General features: G+C 25.9%; 2 protein-coding genes across 2 annotated transcripts in view; one reads left to right on the top strand and one right to left on the bottom strand.

Annotated features, from left to right (window-relative positions):
- Nucleotides 1–1,401: 1,401 nt before the first annotated feature.
- LOC122503908 (structural maintenance of chromosomes protein 3) lies at nt 1,402–9,965 on the bottom strand. The gene is made up of 16 exons (XM_043614672.1): nt 9,789–9,965; nt 9,349–9,424; nt 9,041–9,219; nt 8,283–8,441; nt 7,885–8,044; nt 7,242–7,527; nt 6,797–6,971; nt 6,475–6,588; nt 6,133–6,383; nt 5,831–5,974; nt 5,292–5,603; nt 3,571–3,882; nt 2,729–3,484; nt 2,335–2,639; nt 2,018–2,255; nt 1,402–1,892 (listed from the first exon to the last, which is right to left on the bottom strand). Exons 1-16 carry the CDS (start codon nt 9,801–9,803, stop codon nt 1,766–1,768), a joined length of 3,609 nt encoding a protein of 1,202 aa, XP_043470607.1. The 5' UTR covers nt 9,804–9,965; the 3' UTR covers nt 1,402–1,765.
- A 596-nt stretch (nt 9,966–10,561) lies between these two features.
- Nucleotides 10,562–19,534, top strand: part of LOC122504040 — a 62,493-nt gene continuing 53,520 nt past the window's right edge. Inside the window, exons 1-2 of the mRNA XM_043614922.1 lie at nt 10,562–10,685; nt 19,355–19,489. The gene's annotated coding sequence lies outside the window, so the exon portion shown is untranslated. The remainder of the gene's footprint in view (nt 10,686–19,354; nt 19,490–19,534) is intronic.

Raw genomic sequence — 19,534 nt, 5'->3', positions numbered from 1 at the left:
AAATAAACACCAATCATTGTTGTCAAATAATTTTCAATATTTGAAATTAAAGAAATTATTTTACCGGACTAGACTATTTTTTATTAAATCCAATTGTTTTTATTTTTAAGGAAACCCAGGAAACTATAGATTTCAAGAAGATGATCAACGGCGAAGAAGCAGCAACAAAGGTTTTTTCTTTAGAAAACTAAATCGTAATTTATGAAATAAAAAACTTGATGGTTTTTATTTCTTCAAACTGAGCATAATTTTTCGATATTTAATTCAACTTTTCATCACTGAATCAAATTTTTCAATAGAACCCTCCCTCTATTTAATTAATATTAATTTCAAAATCTTCAGTAGTATAAAAGTCAGTACCTCCTCTAACACTTTAATTAATATTATTTTAAAAATCTTCAGTAGAATAATAGAACCACCTCTATAATTAATATTAATTTTAAAAGCTTTAATAGAAAAAAGACAGTATCCCCTCTGTAATTATTTAATTAATATTAATTTCAAAATCTTCAGTAGTATAACCCTCTTTCTGTTTACTTAATATTACTTTCAAAATCAGTAGTATAATAGTCGTTAACCCCTCTAACTTTTTAATTAATATTAATTTTAAAATCTTCAGTAGTATAACACCCTTTCTATTTAATTAATATTAATTTTAAAATCTTCAGTAGTATAATAGTCAATATCCACTCTAACTCTTTAATTAATATTAATTAATTTTAAAATATTCAGTACTCCCTCTAACTCTTTTATGAATATTTAATTTTAAAATCTTCAGCAGTATAATAATCAGAACCTCCTCCCTGTTTAATTAATATTAATTTCAAAATCTTCAGTAGAATTCACTTTAACTTTTCATCATTTGGCAAATTTTCAAATATTTAATTCAAGTTTTAAACAATATTAGTTTAATTTTTTAATATTAAATTCGACTTTTCAACATTTAATTCAACTTTTCAATACTATATTAAATTTTTCAATATTTAATTTAACTTTTCAACATTTAGTTTAATTTTTCAATATGTAATTCGACTTTTTAACAATTAGTTTAATTTTTCAATATGTAATTCGACTTTTCAACAATTAGTTTAATTTTTCAATATTTGCTTCAACTTTTTAATATTTAATATATTTTTTTAAGTACATACCATGTCTCTTTTAGTCAAAATAGGTAATTAATAAATAACTTAAGTAGGATGGTTTTAAAAAAGTAAAAATATATACTACTGGAAGTTTGAAATTTTTTTTGCTCGTTGATTTTTCTTTATTTTTATATTCTCATCACTTGAGAAGATATCCTTTAATTTTAAATTTTTAGTAAATTTAAAAAAAAATATTCTCCACCCTTTTGGATTATTAAAAAAATAAACGGAATTCTACTAGAAAGAATACACAGACAAATTATTTAAGTAAAAGTATTTATAATATTCTTTTTCCAACTTCATTAAAACACCAATTATTTAATTTTACAATCATAGTAATTCGGAATTATAAACTTTAAAGTTTTCCAGATTTTTTTTTTAATTTTTTTTTTTTTTGCATTATTCTAAATAGCCCTAGATAAGCTTGTAAAAAAAGTTGTATTAAACTAATATAATTCCTGTTTTATTTTATTATAATATAATAAACTTTCAAACGCTCTTGGAACATTCTTAAAAATTAAAGTTCCATTCGTCAAAATGATAAATGAATTTTTTTTATTTCAAAATTTTCTGCTTTTTTATTCTTTTTAAGGGGAAAAAAATGGTTTTTCTTTAGAAATAATTTATCCGTGTGTTGTATCGTCCTCCACAAAGTCGGCAGCTTCTTCCCTAGTCACACATTCAACGTGTGAAACTTTATTTCGGAATTTGACACCATAGAATTTATTTGCATGTTGCAGTAATTCGGGCCTGAAAAATTGTTTTTATTTTTATTGATAACGATTAAAAATTCATTCTAATTCAAAATTTAGTTTTTTTATTATGATTTTATCAACTTTAGAAATTGATCCTTGTATATTTCTTTTTTAACAAACCTGAATGTAGTGGTGATGAATTGTGCGTCTGAACTGAGTTCATGAATCATATCGGCAACTGCTTTTCGATGTTGCGCGTCCAAAGCCTGATCAATTTCGTCAAAAAGATAAAATGGCGCGGGATCACATTTTTGAATAGCGAAAATCAACGCTAAAGCGACGAGAGATTTTTGCCCACCGGACAATTGATTCATTTCCCTCATTTCTGCTTTGTGTCCAGTAAATGAAACTCGAATACCTGATAAGATGTTTTAGTAATATATTTTCTAAAAAAGGGAATATTAGGAAAAGAAAATAAAATTTTTTTTTAGTCTTACCAACGCCGATGAAACGATCAGAATCGGCAACTTCCTGTGATGCGTCATCGCCCTCTTCTCCGTCGGCCGTTTTCATGACCAATTGTGCATGTCCCGAGGGCACCAACTTCTTAAAAACTTCACTAAAATATTTACTCACTTGTTTAAAAGTAAATTGAATTGCCTCACATTTTCTCTGCTCAAGAACAAACATAAGTTCCTTAATTTTCTCATCGCCGCGATCGAGTTCCTCTTTTCTTTTCACAAGTTTCTCCTTTTGATCGCTGAACGACATGAACTGATCCAATGCTTTTTTATTCACATGGCTGAAATTTATAAATTGAATCAATTTTTTAAAAATTAAAACAATAAAATTAAAAAAACTTCTTTAAAATTGTTTTTCCAATTTTCCTACCTGTATTTTTTAAGATGATTATTCGCCTTTTCCATTTCACGGAAAAGTTGTTTCGTCGACATTGAACTAAATTTCGAATAAGCCTCATGACTTGGTAATGCGCCTAATTCAGTTATTTTTTGCGTACATTCGGTAATTTTTTGCTGCAATATATTTGCCTTGCTCGCCAATTTCTCTAAATCCTTAGCGTCAGCTTCAATTTTCTCCTGCGCCTCTTTCTCCTTCACTTTCCATTTTTCCACCTCTGAGGATTCGACTTTTTGCTTTTTCATTGCGCTCGTTACCTTTTCATTTTGCGATTTAAAATCGGCGTTCACTTTAACGAGACGTTTTTCAATATCGGCAAGTTGTGCATTACATGAATCCAATTGTCGTTGACGATCTTGAACCGATATTTCCTGCAGTGCTTGAACAAGTTCATCGTGACGACGCACTAAATTGTTTGTCAATAAATTCTCCAATTTATTCTTCTCCGCTTCGAGTCGCATTCTTTTGGCGAATGCCTCTTTATTCTCGCGTGTCAATCGTCGAATATCATCATTCAATGTATCGACTTGATGTTGATCGGCGTGCGATAATTGGGCCATTAATTCCTGATGTAATTCACTCTCTAATCCCTCTTTTGTTGCGCGCATTGCCTCTAAACTTGATGTACATTGAGCCAAACTTCTTTCCTTTGGCGTACGATACCTCTCAATTGCGCTCAATTCCTCCTTCATCATTCGTATTTCAGCCTTCATTTTGTCATAAATGTCTCTGTAAATAAGTAAATAAATAAGTTCTTCATCTAATGGAAAGTTTTTTTTCCCCAAAAGTATTAAAGAAGTAGAAAAATGACAAACTTGGCTTTGCTGTTCTTCGTTTCGGTACGTTGCATTTCACTGACATAGGAGCTAATACTCTGATCGGCTTTTCTTATTTCATCCTTAAGTGTTCCCAATTGATTTTCAAGTCCATTTATTTGTGTCATCAATTCAGATCGTGTTTTTTGTATTTCAAGACGTGATCTTAATGTATTGAAATAACCACCCGTTAATGAACCCTTAGATGAAACCTGATCGCCCTCCAATGTGACACAATCTAAGCCGGAAGTGCGCGCAAGACTCGTTGCCGCTTCTAAATTTCGGCAAATAAGCGTTTTTCCAAAAATGTATCTAAAAAAAGATGATAAAAAATTTTATTCTTCAAAAGTACTGTATTTTTTTTAAGGTGTGGGTAAATTTTATTCTCAAATTAAAAAATTAAAAATAAATGAAAATTTAAGACTATAAGATTAAATTAGGAAAGTAAATACTAAAATTGTATAATTAAAATTATTAAATTTAAAAACTAAAATTCCGAAATGTTATGAAATTAAAATATTAAAATAAATTAAGGTATTAAAAATATTTAAGCGAAGAGTTAAAGTATAAAATTATTAAAGTTATAACCTAACATTCTAAAAAATAATTAAGACAAAAATTAAAGCTAAGAATTTAAATTAACAGGGTTGCGACGGTTTTTTTAATTAACATAGAAACTAATGATAAATTAATATTAATTTTAAGATCTTCAGTAGTATAATAGTCAGTACCCCCTTTTATTCAATTAATATTACTTTTAAAAATCTTCAGTAGTATAATAGTCAATACTCCCTCTAACTTTTTAATTAATATTAATTTCAAAATCTTCAGTAGTATAATAGTCAGTATCCCCTCTCTATTTAATTCTTCAGTAGTATAATGGGCAGTACCCCCTCTCTATTTAATTAATATTAATTTCAAAATCATCAGTAGTATAACCCCCTCTTTATTTAATTAATATTAATTTCAAAATCATCAGTAGCATAATAGTCAGTACCCCCTCGAAGTTTCTAATAACTTTTAATTTTTAAGTCTTCAGTAGTATAATAGTCAGTACCCCCTCTCTATTTAATTAATATTAATTTCAAAATCATCAGTAGTATAACCCCCTCTTTATTTAATTAATATTAATTTCAAAATCATCAGTAGCATAATAGTCAGTACCCCCTCGAAGTTTCTAATAACTTTTAATTTTTAAGTCTTCAGTAGTATAATAGTCAGTACCTCCTCTCTATTTAATTAATACAAATTTTAAAATCTTCAGTAGTATAATAATCAGTACCATCTGTCTATTTAATTAATATTAATTTCAAAATCTTCAGTAGCATAATAGTCAGTACCCCCTAGAAGTTTCTAATAACTTTTAATTTTTAAGTCTTCAGTAGTATAATAGTCAGTACCTCCTCTCTATTTAATTAATATAAATTTTAAAATCTTCAGTAGTATAATAATCAGTACCATCTCTCTATTTAATTAACATTAATTTCAGAATCTTCAGTAGGATAATAGTCAGTACCCCCTCGAAGTTTTTAATAACTTTTCATTTTTAAATTTTTAGTAGTATAATAGTCAGTACCCTCTCTAACTTTTTAATTAATATTAATTTTAAAATTAAGCTGAAAAATCAAAATTATGAAATTAAAATGAAATATTAAAATTAAGATTAAAAATTAAAAGTATAATAGTAAGATAATAAATTCAATTTAAAAAATATATAGTACCTCAAAGCCTTGTCATATTTAGGATCGTAATTCAAACGCGATATCATTGGAATAGCGTCACTTGTTTTCGGATAATCCTGAATTTTCACGTGCAATCGATTGAGAGGCATGAATGTCACTTCGCCGGGCAATCGTTGATTATTCATTTCCTTGAGTATTTTTGTTCCAAATTTATCAGACTCGACAATATGATGAAAAAGACGATTACCAGCGGTCACCTCCACCGCCATATAAACACTTTTGTCGCAGTCGAAATTCTCAATAACCGGTCCATAATAAGAACTCACCTCGTGCGCCATATCCGGACGTTGTCTATATGAAAATTAAATTAAAAAATCTCAATTCTTTAATTAAAAAAATCTTTATTAAGCTTAAAAAAAGGATTAAATAATTGTTTAATATAATTTTAACTTAATATTTTATAAATACTAGTTTTACCACTTAAATAAAAAGAAATTTTTCACCCTTTCGATTGAAAGAAAAATAGTAAAGTAAAGAAATCAAATAATAATTGAAAGTAAAGGAAAAAGAATAATTACCTGAATGTATCCAAAACTTTGCGAACACTGTCCCTTCCGTTTAGAATCGGTTTTCCCGCCATTGAACGTAAACTTTGATCGGCTTTCGCCAAATCCTCCTTCAAACCGGACAAATTTAATTGTTGAACACTCTCTTGGCGGTATCTGTAAAAATAAACACGAAAGAAGTGAAGAAAAATGATGTTTAATTAATAATGTTGGAAAGTACAGTAAATTAATGAATTAATAAATTTTAAATTTAATTAATTAAGTAATAATTTTAAAAGAAAAATGTTTTAAATAAAGAAATTGATAATACTAACTGCTCCTTTCGTGTCGCTTGACATTGATCCTTAGACTTTGTAAGATCGTAATATTGTTTATTATGATCGTCAATTGATTTTCTTTGTTGTTCCATTTCGCGTGTATAGTCTTCAATTTTTTTCTCCAACATTATTTGCTTCTCGCCGTCTTTCTTAAGATCGTCGCTTATTTTTCTTTGATGCTCCTCTTTATCTTTAATTTGCTTTGTCAATTGTTTCAATTCATTTTGAATCCATTTATCTCTTTCGTCCTTAAAAACAAAATAAAAAATATGTTAAATATTACAAAAAATTTAATTTCTTTTTCACCCAGAAATTAAATTTAGAAGTTTATTTTGTTACCTTGCTTGTAAATTGTGAACCTCGTCCTTGTTTAGCGTACAATTCCTTTCTTTTTTGTTCTTTTAGTGCCAATTCTCTTGTACATTCTTCCTCCACACGTTTCATTTCTTCGTACTAGAAAAAATAGAGAAAACAAAAATTAATTATTTTTTCCTTTTTCTTAAAACTACTTTTGCGTAATTTATGTCTTCTTTTTGTTAGACTACTCCTCAGTATTTTTTTAAACTACTTTTAGTTATTTTATTTTTCCTGTACGGTTAAAATAATTTTCCTTTTTCGTTATTATTTGGTATTTTATTTATTGTTTGCTCATTATTTTTACCTCGGGCTTAATTGATTCGAGTTCCTTCTCCCTTTCGGCGATATTCGCCTTAAGTTTCTCCAATTCTTGTTGCGCTCTCTTGCGACTGTCATTGTCTCCCTTTACTTCTTCCAATAAATCGTTGATAGTTAGGGTTAATTTTGTTTTTTCTTTCAAAAGTTGCTGCTGCTCGGCACTTTATCAATAGAAATTAATTTATTTAATTAAATCAACAATCAACATATTTTGAAAAGTAGAAAAAAAATTATCAAATTTTTGTTCTTTTTGGAGTCCATAGACATAGGAGTTTACTATTTACCTTTAATTACTTAACTAAAGAAAATTAAAAATTTTAAATTTAACTAAAATTATTAATTAATAATTAATTTTGTTTGATTAAAATTCGGTATTTTAAAAATAATTTCTTTTTTTTAGGGGAAAAGGTTAAATTGAGGGGTTAAATTACCTCAGAGTGTCACGCTCCTCTTTTGCGGTTTGCACCTCTTTTTTGGCCTCCTTCAAACGTTTTGTTGCGGCGCGAACCTGTTCCTGTGAATTTTTCGCGTCTGAACAAAGTTTCGCCTGTTCGGCACCGCTATTCGCTCGTGATGTCTCCAATTCCTCGAGCTTTCGTTTATTCTCCTTGAGTTCACGCTCGTGAATTGTGTACTCCAGACAACGACGTTGCTTATCCCATCGCTGATATTCCTTTAATTCCTCCTTCTCTTCTTCAAGTGTTTTTAAACGCTCCTCTATGAAAAGAGAGAAAAAAAATATAGAATTAATCACTTTTTAGGCGAAAAAAGACTTTTTCTTTTATCCTTAGAATTCCCTGAATTTTAATAAAATAAACTTTTTCATTTAATAAAATAAAATTAAATAAAAGGAATTTATAATTATAAAAATTATAAACTTCATAGGATATAAATTAAATAAACTAAAAACCTAATAAAATGCCTACACCAAAAAATTAATAGAATTAGAAAGCAAACCGGGAAAATAATAAAAAAATAAAGTAAACTAAAATGTAATAAAAATTTTTTTTTTTAAATAATAAATAAAAACCGAGTGAATAAAATTATAAAATAATAAATGACTTAAAAACACACCGATAGTTCGTAAAAAGTCTTCAATTTTTTCAACTTTTCCCTCGGTTTCTTTTAAAATTGATTTTGATTCTTCACGTCGATCATCGTAAACTCGAGTTCCTGCAACTTCTCTCAAAAGTTTCAAGCGTTGCGAATCGGGAGCTGTGGCCATTTGGTTAATCTGAGAAAAATAAATTATCAAAATTTATAAAACAAAAACAATTTTTCTTCTAATTTATGTTTGAAAAAATAATTATAATAAACACTACACAGTTTATCTTCTAATATACAAAAAAAATTAATTTACGAAATTTAATTTTAGGTACATTTAATTAAATTTATAGAAATGGACAATTTTTTTCTTTAATTTAATTAACTGTGAGAAGGTATATTGAAATAAATTAATTAATTTCACTCACTTTTCCCTGTTTAACGATGTAATAGGGATTTGAGCGTGAAAAACCGGCCGATTCCAATAAATTCATTACATCGCTTCTGGTCACAATTTTCTTGTTCAGAAAATATTGATCCTTCTTCGACCCAATTACACGACGTAAATAAACTTCATTTTTATCGATCTGCAGAGAGAAAAGAAAGTTTTTAAAGATTTAGAATTTAACATTTTTAAGATTGAAAAGTATTTTAAAATATTAAAAAGAATTATTAAACATTAGAAAGCGTTTTTAATGATTTGAAAAGTGATTTTAAACATTTAGAAAATATTTTTCAAGATTTTAAAGTCTACTTAAAGATTAAAAAGTATTTTCAAAGATTAAAACGAATTTTTAAGATAAAAAATTATTATAAATATTTAAACAGTGATTTTAAAGATTTAGAAAATATTTTTTAAGATTTCAAAGTGTTTTTCAAGATTTTAAAGTGTTTTTAAAGATTAAAAAGTATTTTTAAAGATTAAAAAGTGTATTCAAAGATTTTAAAGAATTCTTAAAGATTTTTAAGTATTTTTAAAAATTAAAAAGTGTTTTTTAAAGATTAGAAACTATTTTTAAAGATTAAAAATACTGTTTAAGTTGTAAAAAGTACTTTAAAACATTTTTAAAATAAATTAATTTAAAATGAAAATAAAAATTCATTGAGTATTAAATTTAAAAAAATTTTCCTTTTAAATTAAAATATAGAAAAAAATTAATAAACAGGCAAGAAATAAAAATCGTACCGGAAGTCGACCATCCGTATTGTCGAAAATAATTTCCACATGAGCAGAAATAACACGGGGTCCAGTACCTTCATGAAGCAATGCTTGCCTCTGCTCCGGTCGCAAATGAGAAAATTCATCGCTCAAAACAAATTGAATTGCGTAGAAAAAATTACTTTTTCCAGAACCATTTCTACCAACTGAAAGAAGCACATTTTTAAATTTATTAAAAATTTTATTTTATATAATTAGGAAAAAAAGTAATTAAAAAAAAATTAAGAACTAAATTTAATTAATTACTAAAACATTAGTAACAAGAAATTACTCACCGACAACATTGTGTCTAGGATCGAAAGGTTCAACGACCGTTTGTTCCCTGTAGGACTTAAAACCCTGAATAATAACCTAAAAAATTTGTGTTTATATAAATATTGTTTAACCAATTATTTAGTATTATTTACAAAGTTACAATTTTTTTTTGTCAAAAAAAGGGAATTTTGAAAAAGAAGGAATTTAAAATTGACAGAAAAAAAACAAACAGAATCAATGTTTTAAAAAGGAAAAAAAATTACTAATAAACGAATATTTATATATATGGAAAAACAGAAACTATTTTTAATAATTTAAATGTGGAAAACAAATAAAATAAATGTTAATAACTTAAGGAATATTCTTTTAATTTTTACCGTATAAATAAAAAAATACGACAAACATAACCTAGAAAAATTGTAAAGCAAATTTTAACGGTTCTGTAGATTAAATAAAATACCTGTTTTATAAACATACTGCACTTTTATCAATTCACTCGTACATGATATTTATAAAGAATTATATTTCACTTAATCGCAAATTTCAACTTTTCTCTGTAAAATAAATAGAAAAACTATTATCCTTTTTTTGAAGAGAGAAACGCTATTCACATACACAAACACAAACAACAAGTGAATCAACAAAGATGGAAAACATAAGAGTGACGCTTCGTTAAAATTCCCTAGGTAACCCTAGGGAGGAGAAAAAATAGAGCGGGAATTTTATTTAAGGGAATTTAAAGAAATTGAAATCCCTAGTAGTTTCCTGGTTTCAAATAAAGTTACATCTACAATGACTGTTGGGTTTGAAGAATTGTACGTTTCCAACCCTGACGTCAGATCATAAACAATATGTAATAAAAACTGTGTAGTCGTGTAAATATTACACAAAAATTAACTTCTTCAGGCTGCGTCTACAACAGAAAAAATAATGTGTAGAAAATTGTGTAATGTATAGTGTAATTGACCCTGACAGTTGGCAGTGCTAAAAACAATACACATTACACTACAAATTACACATTTTTCTACACATTATTTTTTTCTATTGTAGACGCAGCCTCAAATAATTAAAGAGTTGTTATAAAGTTATAAACTTTATTTCAAACTATTTTAACAAAATACTGTATTTTACAAACAAAAAAAACAGTCGAATGAATTCCGAACTACACAACCCTGGGTACAGCAGAATTATTTCATTATCTTACGTTGGCACACCTGCTTCTTCTCCACTGTACAGAGAACAACGAACGCAAGAAACGTATATTTCTGTTAAATTGTCAACTGCCAAGAATCGTATTCGTGAAGAAAAGAATATTCAAACGTGCTTTCCATCCAGTCAACGTTTCCAATCATTAATTGTAAGTAAATAATAATTTATCATTATTTTCTCAATCAAAATCCGACTATTTTTGACAGTATCAATTCGCGTAAAACCTCCCCTTCACCCTGAGAAAGTTTTCCTGTTTTGACAAGAGAAAAATAATGTCTATTTTTGTCATCTAAATTATTTATCATTAAGTTCAAAGAGGAATATTAAAAAGGTATGTTTCGAAATTGGGAAATTCTGTGAGTGTGACAAATGTTATAATTTTCATTGACAAAACAAGAGGAATTATTCGCCGGCAAAGTGTATTGAATGTGTTCATTCTCGCAAAAATATTAATAACCTCGTGTGTGTTTTATCGTTAAAAGTATTTATGCCCCTATTTAACAGTTCCTGTGAAAGGAAATACAGAAAAAGTAAATAATAATCATCGCCACTACCTCCAGTAAATTTGTAAGTAATATTTTATTTATTCTTTTTTTCTCTACTAATAATTTGACAAAGGTTAATAACGTTAATAATCTCTTTTTCTCCCCCCTCACTCCACCTTTTTCTTGGAAATAGTGAATTTAGCGACAATAGAGTAAAACAAGACGCCACATTTTTCTTGTGACAAATTTTTATCTGTTGACATTATCGTTAAATTTTTGTTTTATTTGTATATTTTTCGGAAAGTGTTAAAACTGTTGTTTTAATACAGAAAAAGTTTGTAATTTCGTTTTAAAGTACATTACGTGTGGAATAAAGTTGAAAGTGAGTGAAGAAACGTATTTTTGTTAGTAGACGCGAGTCGATTCGTCTGGGATTACCGCGAGTGTTTCAAAAGAAAAATATTGTTTAAATATTTCTCGGACTATTTTCGCAGATATTAAATAATTAAATAAAATTAATTAAATTAAAAATTAAATAATTAATATTTAAAATATTATTATTAATAATTTTTAATTCATAAATAGCACTGCAAACATTAAATTAATAAATAAATATTTGTAAATACTACAAAATTGTTATTTATTAATAAAAAAAATTAATAAATAACAATTATAAAGACATTTTTGCAATTTAATTATAATTATTAATTATTCATCAATTACTAATGAATATTTGTCAATTAATAAATAATTGTTATTTATATAATAATCTTAATTAATAATTAGAAATTATTAGACAATAAATAAATATTATTATATAATTAACTATCTGTCGTACCCGTCTTCGACGGGTTTTAGTTTCTACCAATACATTTAACAATGTTTCTACCAATCTGGAAAATCAGAAAATAGTCGGGAATTTAATTTGACCTGAAAATTAATAATTAGTTACCATTAGCTATTTCGGTAGTATAATATTACTATTTGAATAGTCTCCACCCTTTAGCAAAAAATCAAAAATTGAAGGGCTACATAAAATAAGGGGACGAACGCATGGTTGAACACAGTAAAAAGTAAATCTTAATTTAAGAGCTGCCTTAAATTCAACACTGTCTGCTATAATGTTAAAGGATACGAAAAACGTGCGTAAATTCAACATTGACTGTCTTAAAAATGTTGCATCTTAATTTAAGGCAGCTTTCGTGCCTTAAAATAAGATTTTCTTTTTACTGTGAAAGGGATAATATCAGTCAGGTACCAGCGAGCGGCTCAAGGCTTGTCACTGCTACCCGACTGGTAGTATCCCTTCCAAGCCTCGCGTTCGTCCCCTTATTTTATGTAGCCCTTCAATTATCAAAAATTCGAAAAACCGAATTTCTTAAAATTCAACATTTTTCCTTCTTTTTTATGGCATTTAGCTTTATTATTTTTGTGCTCTTAAAAAATACTTTACTTATTTAATAGTCTCCACCCTTTGGTAAAAAATCTAAAATTATGGAAAATTAGCAAAAATTCAAAAAACCGAATTTCTTAAAATTCAACATTTTTCCTTCTTTTTTATGGCATTTAGCTTCATTATTTTTGTGCTCTTCAAAAATACTTTACTTATTTAATAGTCTCAAACCTTTGGTAAAAAATCTAAAATTATGGAAAATTAGCAAAAATTCAAAAAACCGAATTTCTTAAAATTCAACATTTTTCCTTCTTTTTTATGGCATTTAGCTTCATTATTTTTGTGCTCTTTAAAAATACTTTACTTATTTAATAGTCTCCACCCTTTGGTAAAAAATCTAAAATTATGGAAAATTAGCAAAAATTCAAAAAACCGAATTTCTTAAAATTCAACATTTTTCCTTCTTTTTTATGGCATTTAGCTTCATTATTTTTGTGCTCTTAAAAAATACTTTACTTATTTAATAGTCTCCAACCTTTGGTAAAAAATCTAAAATTATGGAAAATTAGCAAAAATTCAAAAAACCGAATTTCTTAAAATTCAACATTTTTCCTTCTTTTTTATGGCATTTAGCTTCATTATTTTTGTGCTCTTTAAAAATACTTTACTTATTTAATAGTCTCCACCCTTTGGTAAAAAATCTAAAATTATGGAAAATTAGCAAAAATTCAAAAAACCGAATTTCTTAAAATTCAACATTTTTCCTTCTTTTTTATGGCATTTAGCTTCATTATTTTTGTGCTCTTAAAAAATACTTTACTTATTTAATAGTCTCCAACCTTTGGTAAAAAATCTAAAATTATGGAAAATTAGCAAAAATTCAAAAAACCGAATTTCTTAAAATTCAACATTTTTCCTTCTTTTTATGGCATTTAGCTTTATTATTTTTGTGCTCTTTAAAAATACTTTACTTATTTAATAGTCTCCACCCTTTAGTAAGAAATCTAAAATTATGGAAAATTAGCAAAAATTCAAAAAACCGAATTTCTTAAAATTCAACATTTTTCCTTCTTTTTCATGGCATTTAGCTTTATTATTTTTGTGCTCTTTAAAAATACTTTACTTATTTAATAGTCTCCACCCTTTGGTAAAAAATCTAAAATTATGGAAAATTAGCAAAAATTCAAAAAACCGAATTTCTTAAAATTCAACATTTTTCCTTCTTTTTTATGGCATTTAGCTTTATTATTTTTGTGCTCTTTAAAAATACTTTACTTATTTAATAGTCTCCACCCTTTAGTAAGAAATCTAAAATTATGGAAAATTAGCAAAAATTCAAAAAACCGAATTTCTTAAAATTCAACATTTTTCCTTCTTTTTTATGGCATTTAGCTTCATTATTTTTGTGCTCTTCAAAAATACTTTACTTATTTAATAGTCTCCACCCTTTGGTAAAAAATCTAAAATTATGGAAAATTAGCAATAATTCAAAAAACCGAATTTCTTAAAATTCAACATTTTTTTTTCTTTTTTATGGCATTTAGCTTTATTATTTTTGTGCTCTTAAAAAATACTTTACTTATTTAATAGTCTCAAACCTTTGGTAAAAAATCTAAAATTATGGAAAATTAGCAAAAATTCAAAAAACCGAATTTCTTAAAATTCAACATTTTTCCTTCTTTTTTATGGCATTTAGCTTCATTATTTTTGTGCTCTTTAAAAATACTTTACTTATTTAATAGTCTCCACCCTTTGGTAAAAAATCTAAAATTATGGAAAATTAGCAAAAATTCAAAAAACCGAATTTCTTAAAATTCAACATTTTTCCTTCTTTTTTATGGCATTTAGCTTCATTATTTTTGTGCTCTTCAAAAATACTTTACTTATTTAATAGTCTCAAACCTTTGGTAAAAAATCTAAAATTATGGAAAATTAGCAAAAATTCAAAAAACCGAATTTCTTAAAATTCAACATTTTTCCTTCTTTTTTATGGCATTTAGCTTCATTATTTTTGTGCTCTTTAAAAATACTTTACTTATTTAATAGTCTCCACCCTTTGGTAAAAAATCTAAAATTATGGAAAATTAGCAAAAATTCAAAAAACCGAATTTCTTAAAATTCAACATTTTTCCTTCTTTTTTATGGCATTTAGCTTCATTATTTTTGTGCTCTTAAAAAATACTTTACTTATTTAATAGTCTCCAACCTTTGGTAAAAAATCTAAAATTATGGAAAATTAGCAAAAATTCAAAAAACCGAATTTCTTAAAATTCAACATTTTTCCTTCTTTTTTATGGCATTTAGCTTCATTATTTTTGTGCTCTTTAAAAATACTTTACTTATTTAATAGTCTCCACCCTTTGGTAAAAAATCTAAAATTATGGAAAATTAGCAAAAATTCAAAAAACCGAATTTCTTAAAATTCAACATTTTTCCTTCTTTTTTATGGCATTTAGCTTCATTATTTTTGTGCTCTTAAAAAATACTTTACTTATTTAATAGTCTCCAACCTTTGGTAAAAAATCTAAAATTATGGAAAATTAGCAAAAATTCAAAAAACCGAATTTCTTAAAATTCAACATTTTTCCTTCTTTTTTATGGCATTTAGCTTTATTATTTTTGTGCTCTTTAAAAATACTTTACTTATTTAATAGTCTCCACCCTTTAGTAAGAAATCTAAAATTATGGAAAATTAGCAAAAATTCAAAAAACCGAATTTCTTAAAATTCAACATTTTTCCTTCTTTTTCATGGCATTTAGCTTTATTATTTTTGTGCTCTTTAAAAATACTTTACTTATTTAATAGTCTCCACCCTTTGGTAAAAAATCTAAAATTATGGAAAATTAGCAAAAATTCAAAAAACCGAATTTCTTAAAATTCAACATTTTTCCTTCTTTTTTATGGCATTTAGCTTTATTATTTTTGTGCTCTTTAAAAATACTTTACTTATTTAATAGTCTCCACCCTTTAGTAAGAAATCTAAAATTATGGAAAATTAGCAAAAATTCAAAAAACCGAATTTCTTAAAATTCAACATTTTTCCTTCTTTTTTATGGCATTTAGCTTCATTATTTTTGTGCTCTTCAAAAATACTTTACTTATTTAATAGTCTCCACCCTTTGGTAAAAAATCTAAAATTATGGAAAATTAGCAATAATTCAAAAAACCGAATTTCTTAAAATTCAACATTTTTTTTTCTTTTTTATGGCATTTAGCTTTATTATTTTTGTGCTCTTAAAAAATACTTTACTTATTTAATAGTCTCAAACCTTTGGTAAAAAATCTAAAATTATGGAAAATTAGCAAAAATTCAAAAAACCGAATTTCTTAAAATTCAACATTTTTCCTTCTTTTTTATGGCATTTAGCTTCATTATTTTTGTGCTCTTTAAAAATACTTTACTTATTTAATAGTCTCCACCCTTTGGTAAAAAATCTAAAATTATGGAAAATTAGCAAAAATTCAAAAAACCGAATTTCTTAAAATTCAACATTTTTCCTTCTTTTTTATGGCATTTAGCTTCATTATTTTTGTGCTCTTAAAAAATACTTTACTTATTTAATAGTCTCCAACCTTTGGTAAAAAATCTAAAATTATGGAAAATTAGCAAAAATTCAAAAAACCGAATTTCTTAAAATTCAACATTTTTCCTTCTTTTTTATGGCATTTAGCTTCATTATTTTTGTGCTCTTTAAAAATACTTTACTTATTTAATAGTCTCCACCCTTTGGTAAAAAATCTAAAATTATGGAAAATTAGCAAAAATTCAAAAAACCGAATTTCTTAAAATTCAACATTTTTCCTTCTTTTTTATGGCATTTAGCTTCATTATTTTTGTGCTCTTAAAAAATACTTTACTTATTTAATAGTCTCCAACCTTTGGTAAAAAATCTAAAATTATGGAAAATTAGCAAAAATTCAAAAAATCGAATTTCTTAAAATTCAACATTTTTCCTTCTTTTTTATGGCATTTAGCTTCATTATTTTTGTGCTCTTCAAAAATACTTTACTTATTTAATAGTCTCCACCCTTTGGTAAAAAATCTAAAATTATGGAAAATTAGCAAAAATTCAAAAAACTGAATTTCTTAAAATTCAACATTTTTCCTTCTTTTTTATGGCATTTAGCTTCATTATTTTTGTGCTCTTCAAAAATACTTTACTTATTTAATAGTCTCCACCCTTTGGTAAAAAATCTAAAATTGTGGAAAATTAGCAAAAATTCAAAAAACCGAATTTCTTAAAATTCAATATTTTTCCTTCTTTTTTATGGCATTTAGCTTCATTATTTTTGTGCTCTTTAAAAAATACTTTACTTATTTAATAGTCTCCACCCTTTGGTAAAAAATCTAAAATTATGGAAAATTAGCAAAAATTCAAAAAACCGAATTTCTTAAAATTCAACATTTTTCCTTCTTTTTTATGGCATTTAGCTTCATTATTTTTGTGCTCTTCAAAAATACTTTACTTATTTAATAGTCTCCAACCTTTGGTAAAAAATCTAAAATTATGGAAAATTAGCAAAAATTCAAAAAACCGAATTTCTTAAAATTCAACATTTTTCCTTCTTTTTTATGGCATTTAGCTTTATTATTTTTGTGCTCTTTAAAAATACTTTACTTATTTAATAGTCTCCACCCTTTGGTAAAAAATCTAAAATTATGGAAAATTAGCAAAAATTCAAAAAATCGAATTTCTTAAAATTCAACATTTTTACTTCTTTTTTATAGCAATTAGCTTCATTATTTTTGTGCTCTTAAAAAACACTTTACTTATTTAATAGTCTCAAACCTTTGGTAAAAAATCTAAAATTATGGAAAATTAGCAAAAATTCAAAAAACCGAATTTCTTAAAATTCAACATTTTTCCTTCTTTTTTATGGCATTTAGCTTCATTATTTTTGTGCTCTTAAAAAATACTTTACTTATTTAATAGTCTCCACCCTTTGGTAAAAAATCTAAAATTATGGAAAATTAGCAAAAATTCAAAAAACCGAATTTCTTAAAATTCAACATTTTTCCTTCTCTTTTATGGCATTTAGCTTCATTATTTTTGTGCTTTTAAAAAATACTTTACTTATTTAATAGTCTCCACCCTTTGGTAAAAAATCTAAAATTATGGAAAATTAGCAAAAATTCAAAAAACCGAATTTCTTAAAATTCAACATTTTTCCTTCTTTTTTATGGCATTTAGCTTCATTATTTTTGTGCTCTTAAAAAATACTTTACTTATTTAATAGTCTCCAACCTTTGGTAAAAAATCTAAAATTATGGAAAATTAGCAAAAATTCAAAAAATCGAATTTCTTAAAATTCAACATTTTTCCTTCTTTTTTATGGCATTTAGCTTCATTATTTTTGTGCTCTTCAAAAATACTTTACTTATTTAATAGTCTCCACCCTTTGGTAAAAAATCTAAAATTATGGAAAATTAGCAAAAATTCAAAAAACTGAATTTCTTAAAATTCAACATTTTTCCTTCTTTTTTATGGCATTTAGCTTCATTATTTTTGTGCTCTTCAAAAATACTTTACTTATTTAATAGTCTCCACCCTTTGGTAAAAAATCTAAAATTGTGGAAAATTAGCAAAAATTCAAAAAACCGAATTTCTTAAAATTCAATATTTTTCCTTCTTTTTTATGGCATTTAGCTTCATTATTTTTGTGCTCTTTAAAAAATACTTTACTTATTTAATAGTCTCCACCCTTTGGTAAAAAATCTAAAATTATGGAAAATTAGCAAAAATTCAAAAAACCGAATTTTTTAAAATTCAACATTTTTCCTTCTTTTTTATGGCATTTAGCTTCATTATTTTTGTGCTCTTCAAAAATACTTTACTTATTTAATAGTCTCCAACCTTTGGTAAAAAATCTAAAATTATGGAAAATTAGCAAAAATTCAAAAAACCGAATTTCTTAAAATTCAACATTTTTCCTTCTTTTTTATGGCATTTAGCTTCATTATTTTTGTGCTCTTCAAAAATACTTTACTTATTTAATAGTCTCCAACCTTTGGTAAAAAATCTAAAATTATGGAAAATTAGCAAAAATTCAAAAAACCGAATTTCTTAAAATTCAACATTTTTCCTTCTTTTTTATGGCATTTAGCTTTATTATTTTTGTGCTCTTTAAAAATACTTTACTTATTTAATAGTCTCCACCCTTTGGTAAAAAATCTAAAATTATGGAAAATTAGCAAAAATTCAAAAAATCGAATTTCTTAAAATTCAACATTTTTACTTCTTTTTTATAGCAATTAGCTTCATTATTTTTGTGCTCTTAAAAAACACTTTACTTATTTAATAGTCTCCACCCTTTGGCAAAAAATCTAAAATTATGGAAAATTAGCAAAAATTCAAAAAACCGAATTTCTTAAAATTCAACATTTTTCCTTCTTTTTTATGGCATTTAGCTTCATTATTTTTGTGCTCTTCAAAAATACTTTACTTATTTAATAGTCTCCACCCTTTGGTAAAAAATCTAAAATTATGGAAAATTAGCAAAAATTCAAAAAACCGAATTTCTTAAAATTCAACATTTTTACTTCTTTTTTATAGCAATTAGCTTCATTATTTTTGTGCTCTTAAAAAACACTTTACTTATTTAATAGTCTCCACCCTTTGGTAAAAAATCTAAAATTATGGAAAATTAGCAAAAATTCAAAAAACCGAATTTCTTAAAATTTAACATTTTTCTTCTTTTTTATGGCAATTAGCTTCATTATTTTTGTGCTTTTTAAAAACACTTTACTTATTTAATGAAGTTTTTTTATCTTTGAAGTTTAAAAAGATATCGGTTTTTACAGTTTTCGGACAGTTTTTTGGCAGAATTTTTTTTCTGTCAAAGTTTCTAATTATGTTTTTTGTATTTTATATAATTATATAAAGAAATTTGCTGTAGATTCCTTTAACTGACGATTTTTTATATTTGGATGTTGACAGAGTAACAACACATATGGAATATCATAATCGAGAACCTTGCAAGGAGCCTTACTGAGACTTATTTTTGCTACCAAAGGAATTTTCACTGACAACGTGAGGTTTATTACATTGCGACGCTGGAACTCCGCAATCAGGGTTAGTGATATTTTATTTAGCAAAGTGTGATCAGAAAATCATCGT

This window comes from Leptopilina heterotoma, unplaced genomic scaffold (assembly GCF_015476425.1).
Source record: "Leptopilina heterotoma isolate Lh14 unplaced genomic scaffold, ASM1547642v1 Lhet_275, whole genome shotgun sequence".
NCBI classification, from domain to species: Eukaryota; Metazoa; Arthropoda; class Insecta; order Hymenoptera; family Figitidae; genus Leptopilina; species Leptopilina heterotoma.
Note: the sequence above shows the minus strand (reverse complement) of the source record. Positions and strands in the feature narration are given on the sequence as shown.

Excerpts from the sequence above, each read along its gene's own strand:
- LOC122503908 (XM_043614672.1), bottom strand. Across the intron at positions 8,045-8,282 it reads ACATCGTTAAACAGGGAAAA|ATTAACCAAATGGCCACAGC; the intron begins GTGAGTGAAATT and ends TATTTTTCTCAG. Across the intron at positions 5,975-6,132 it reads CAAGCGACACGAAAGGAGCA|ATACCGCCAAGAGAGTGTTC; the intron begins GTTAGTATTATC and ends TTATTTTTACAG.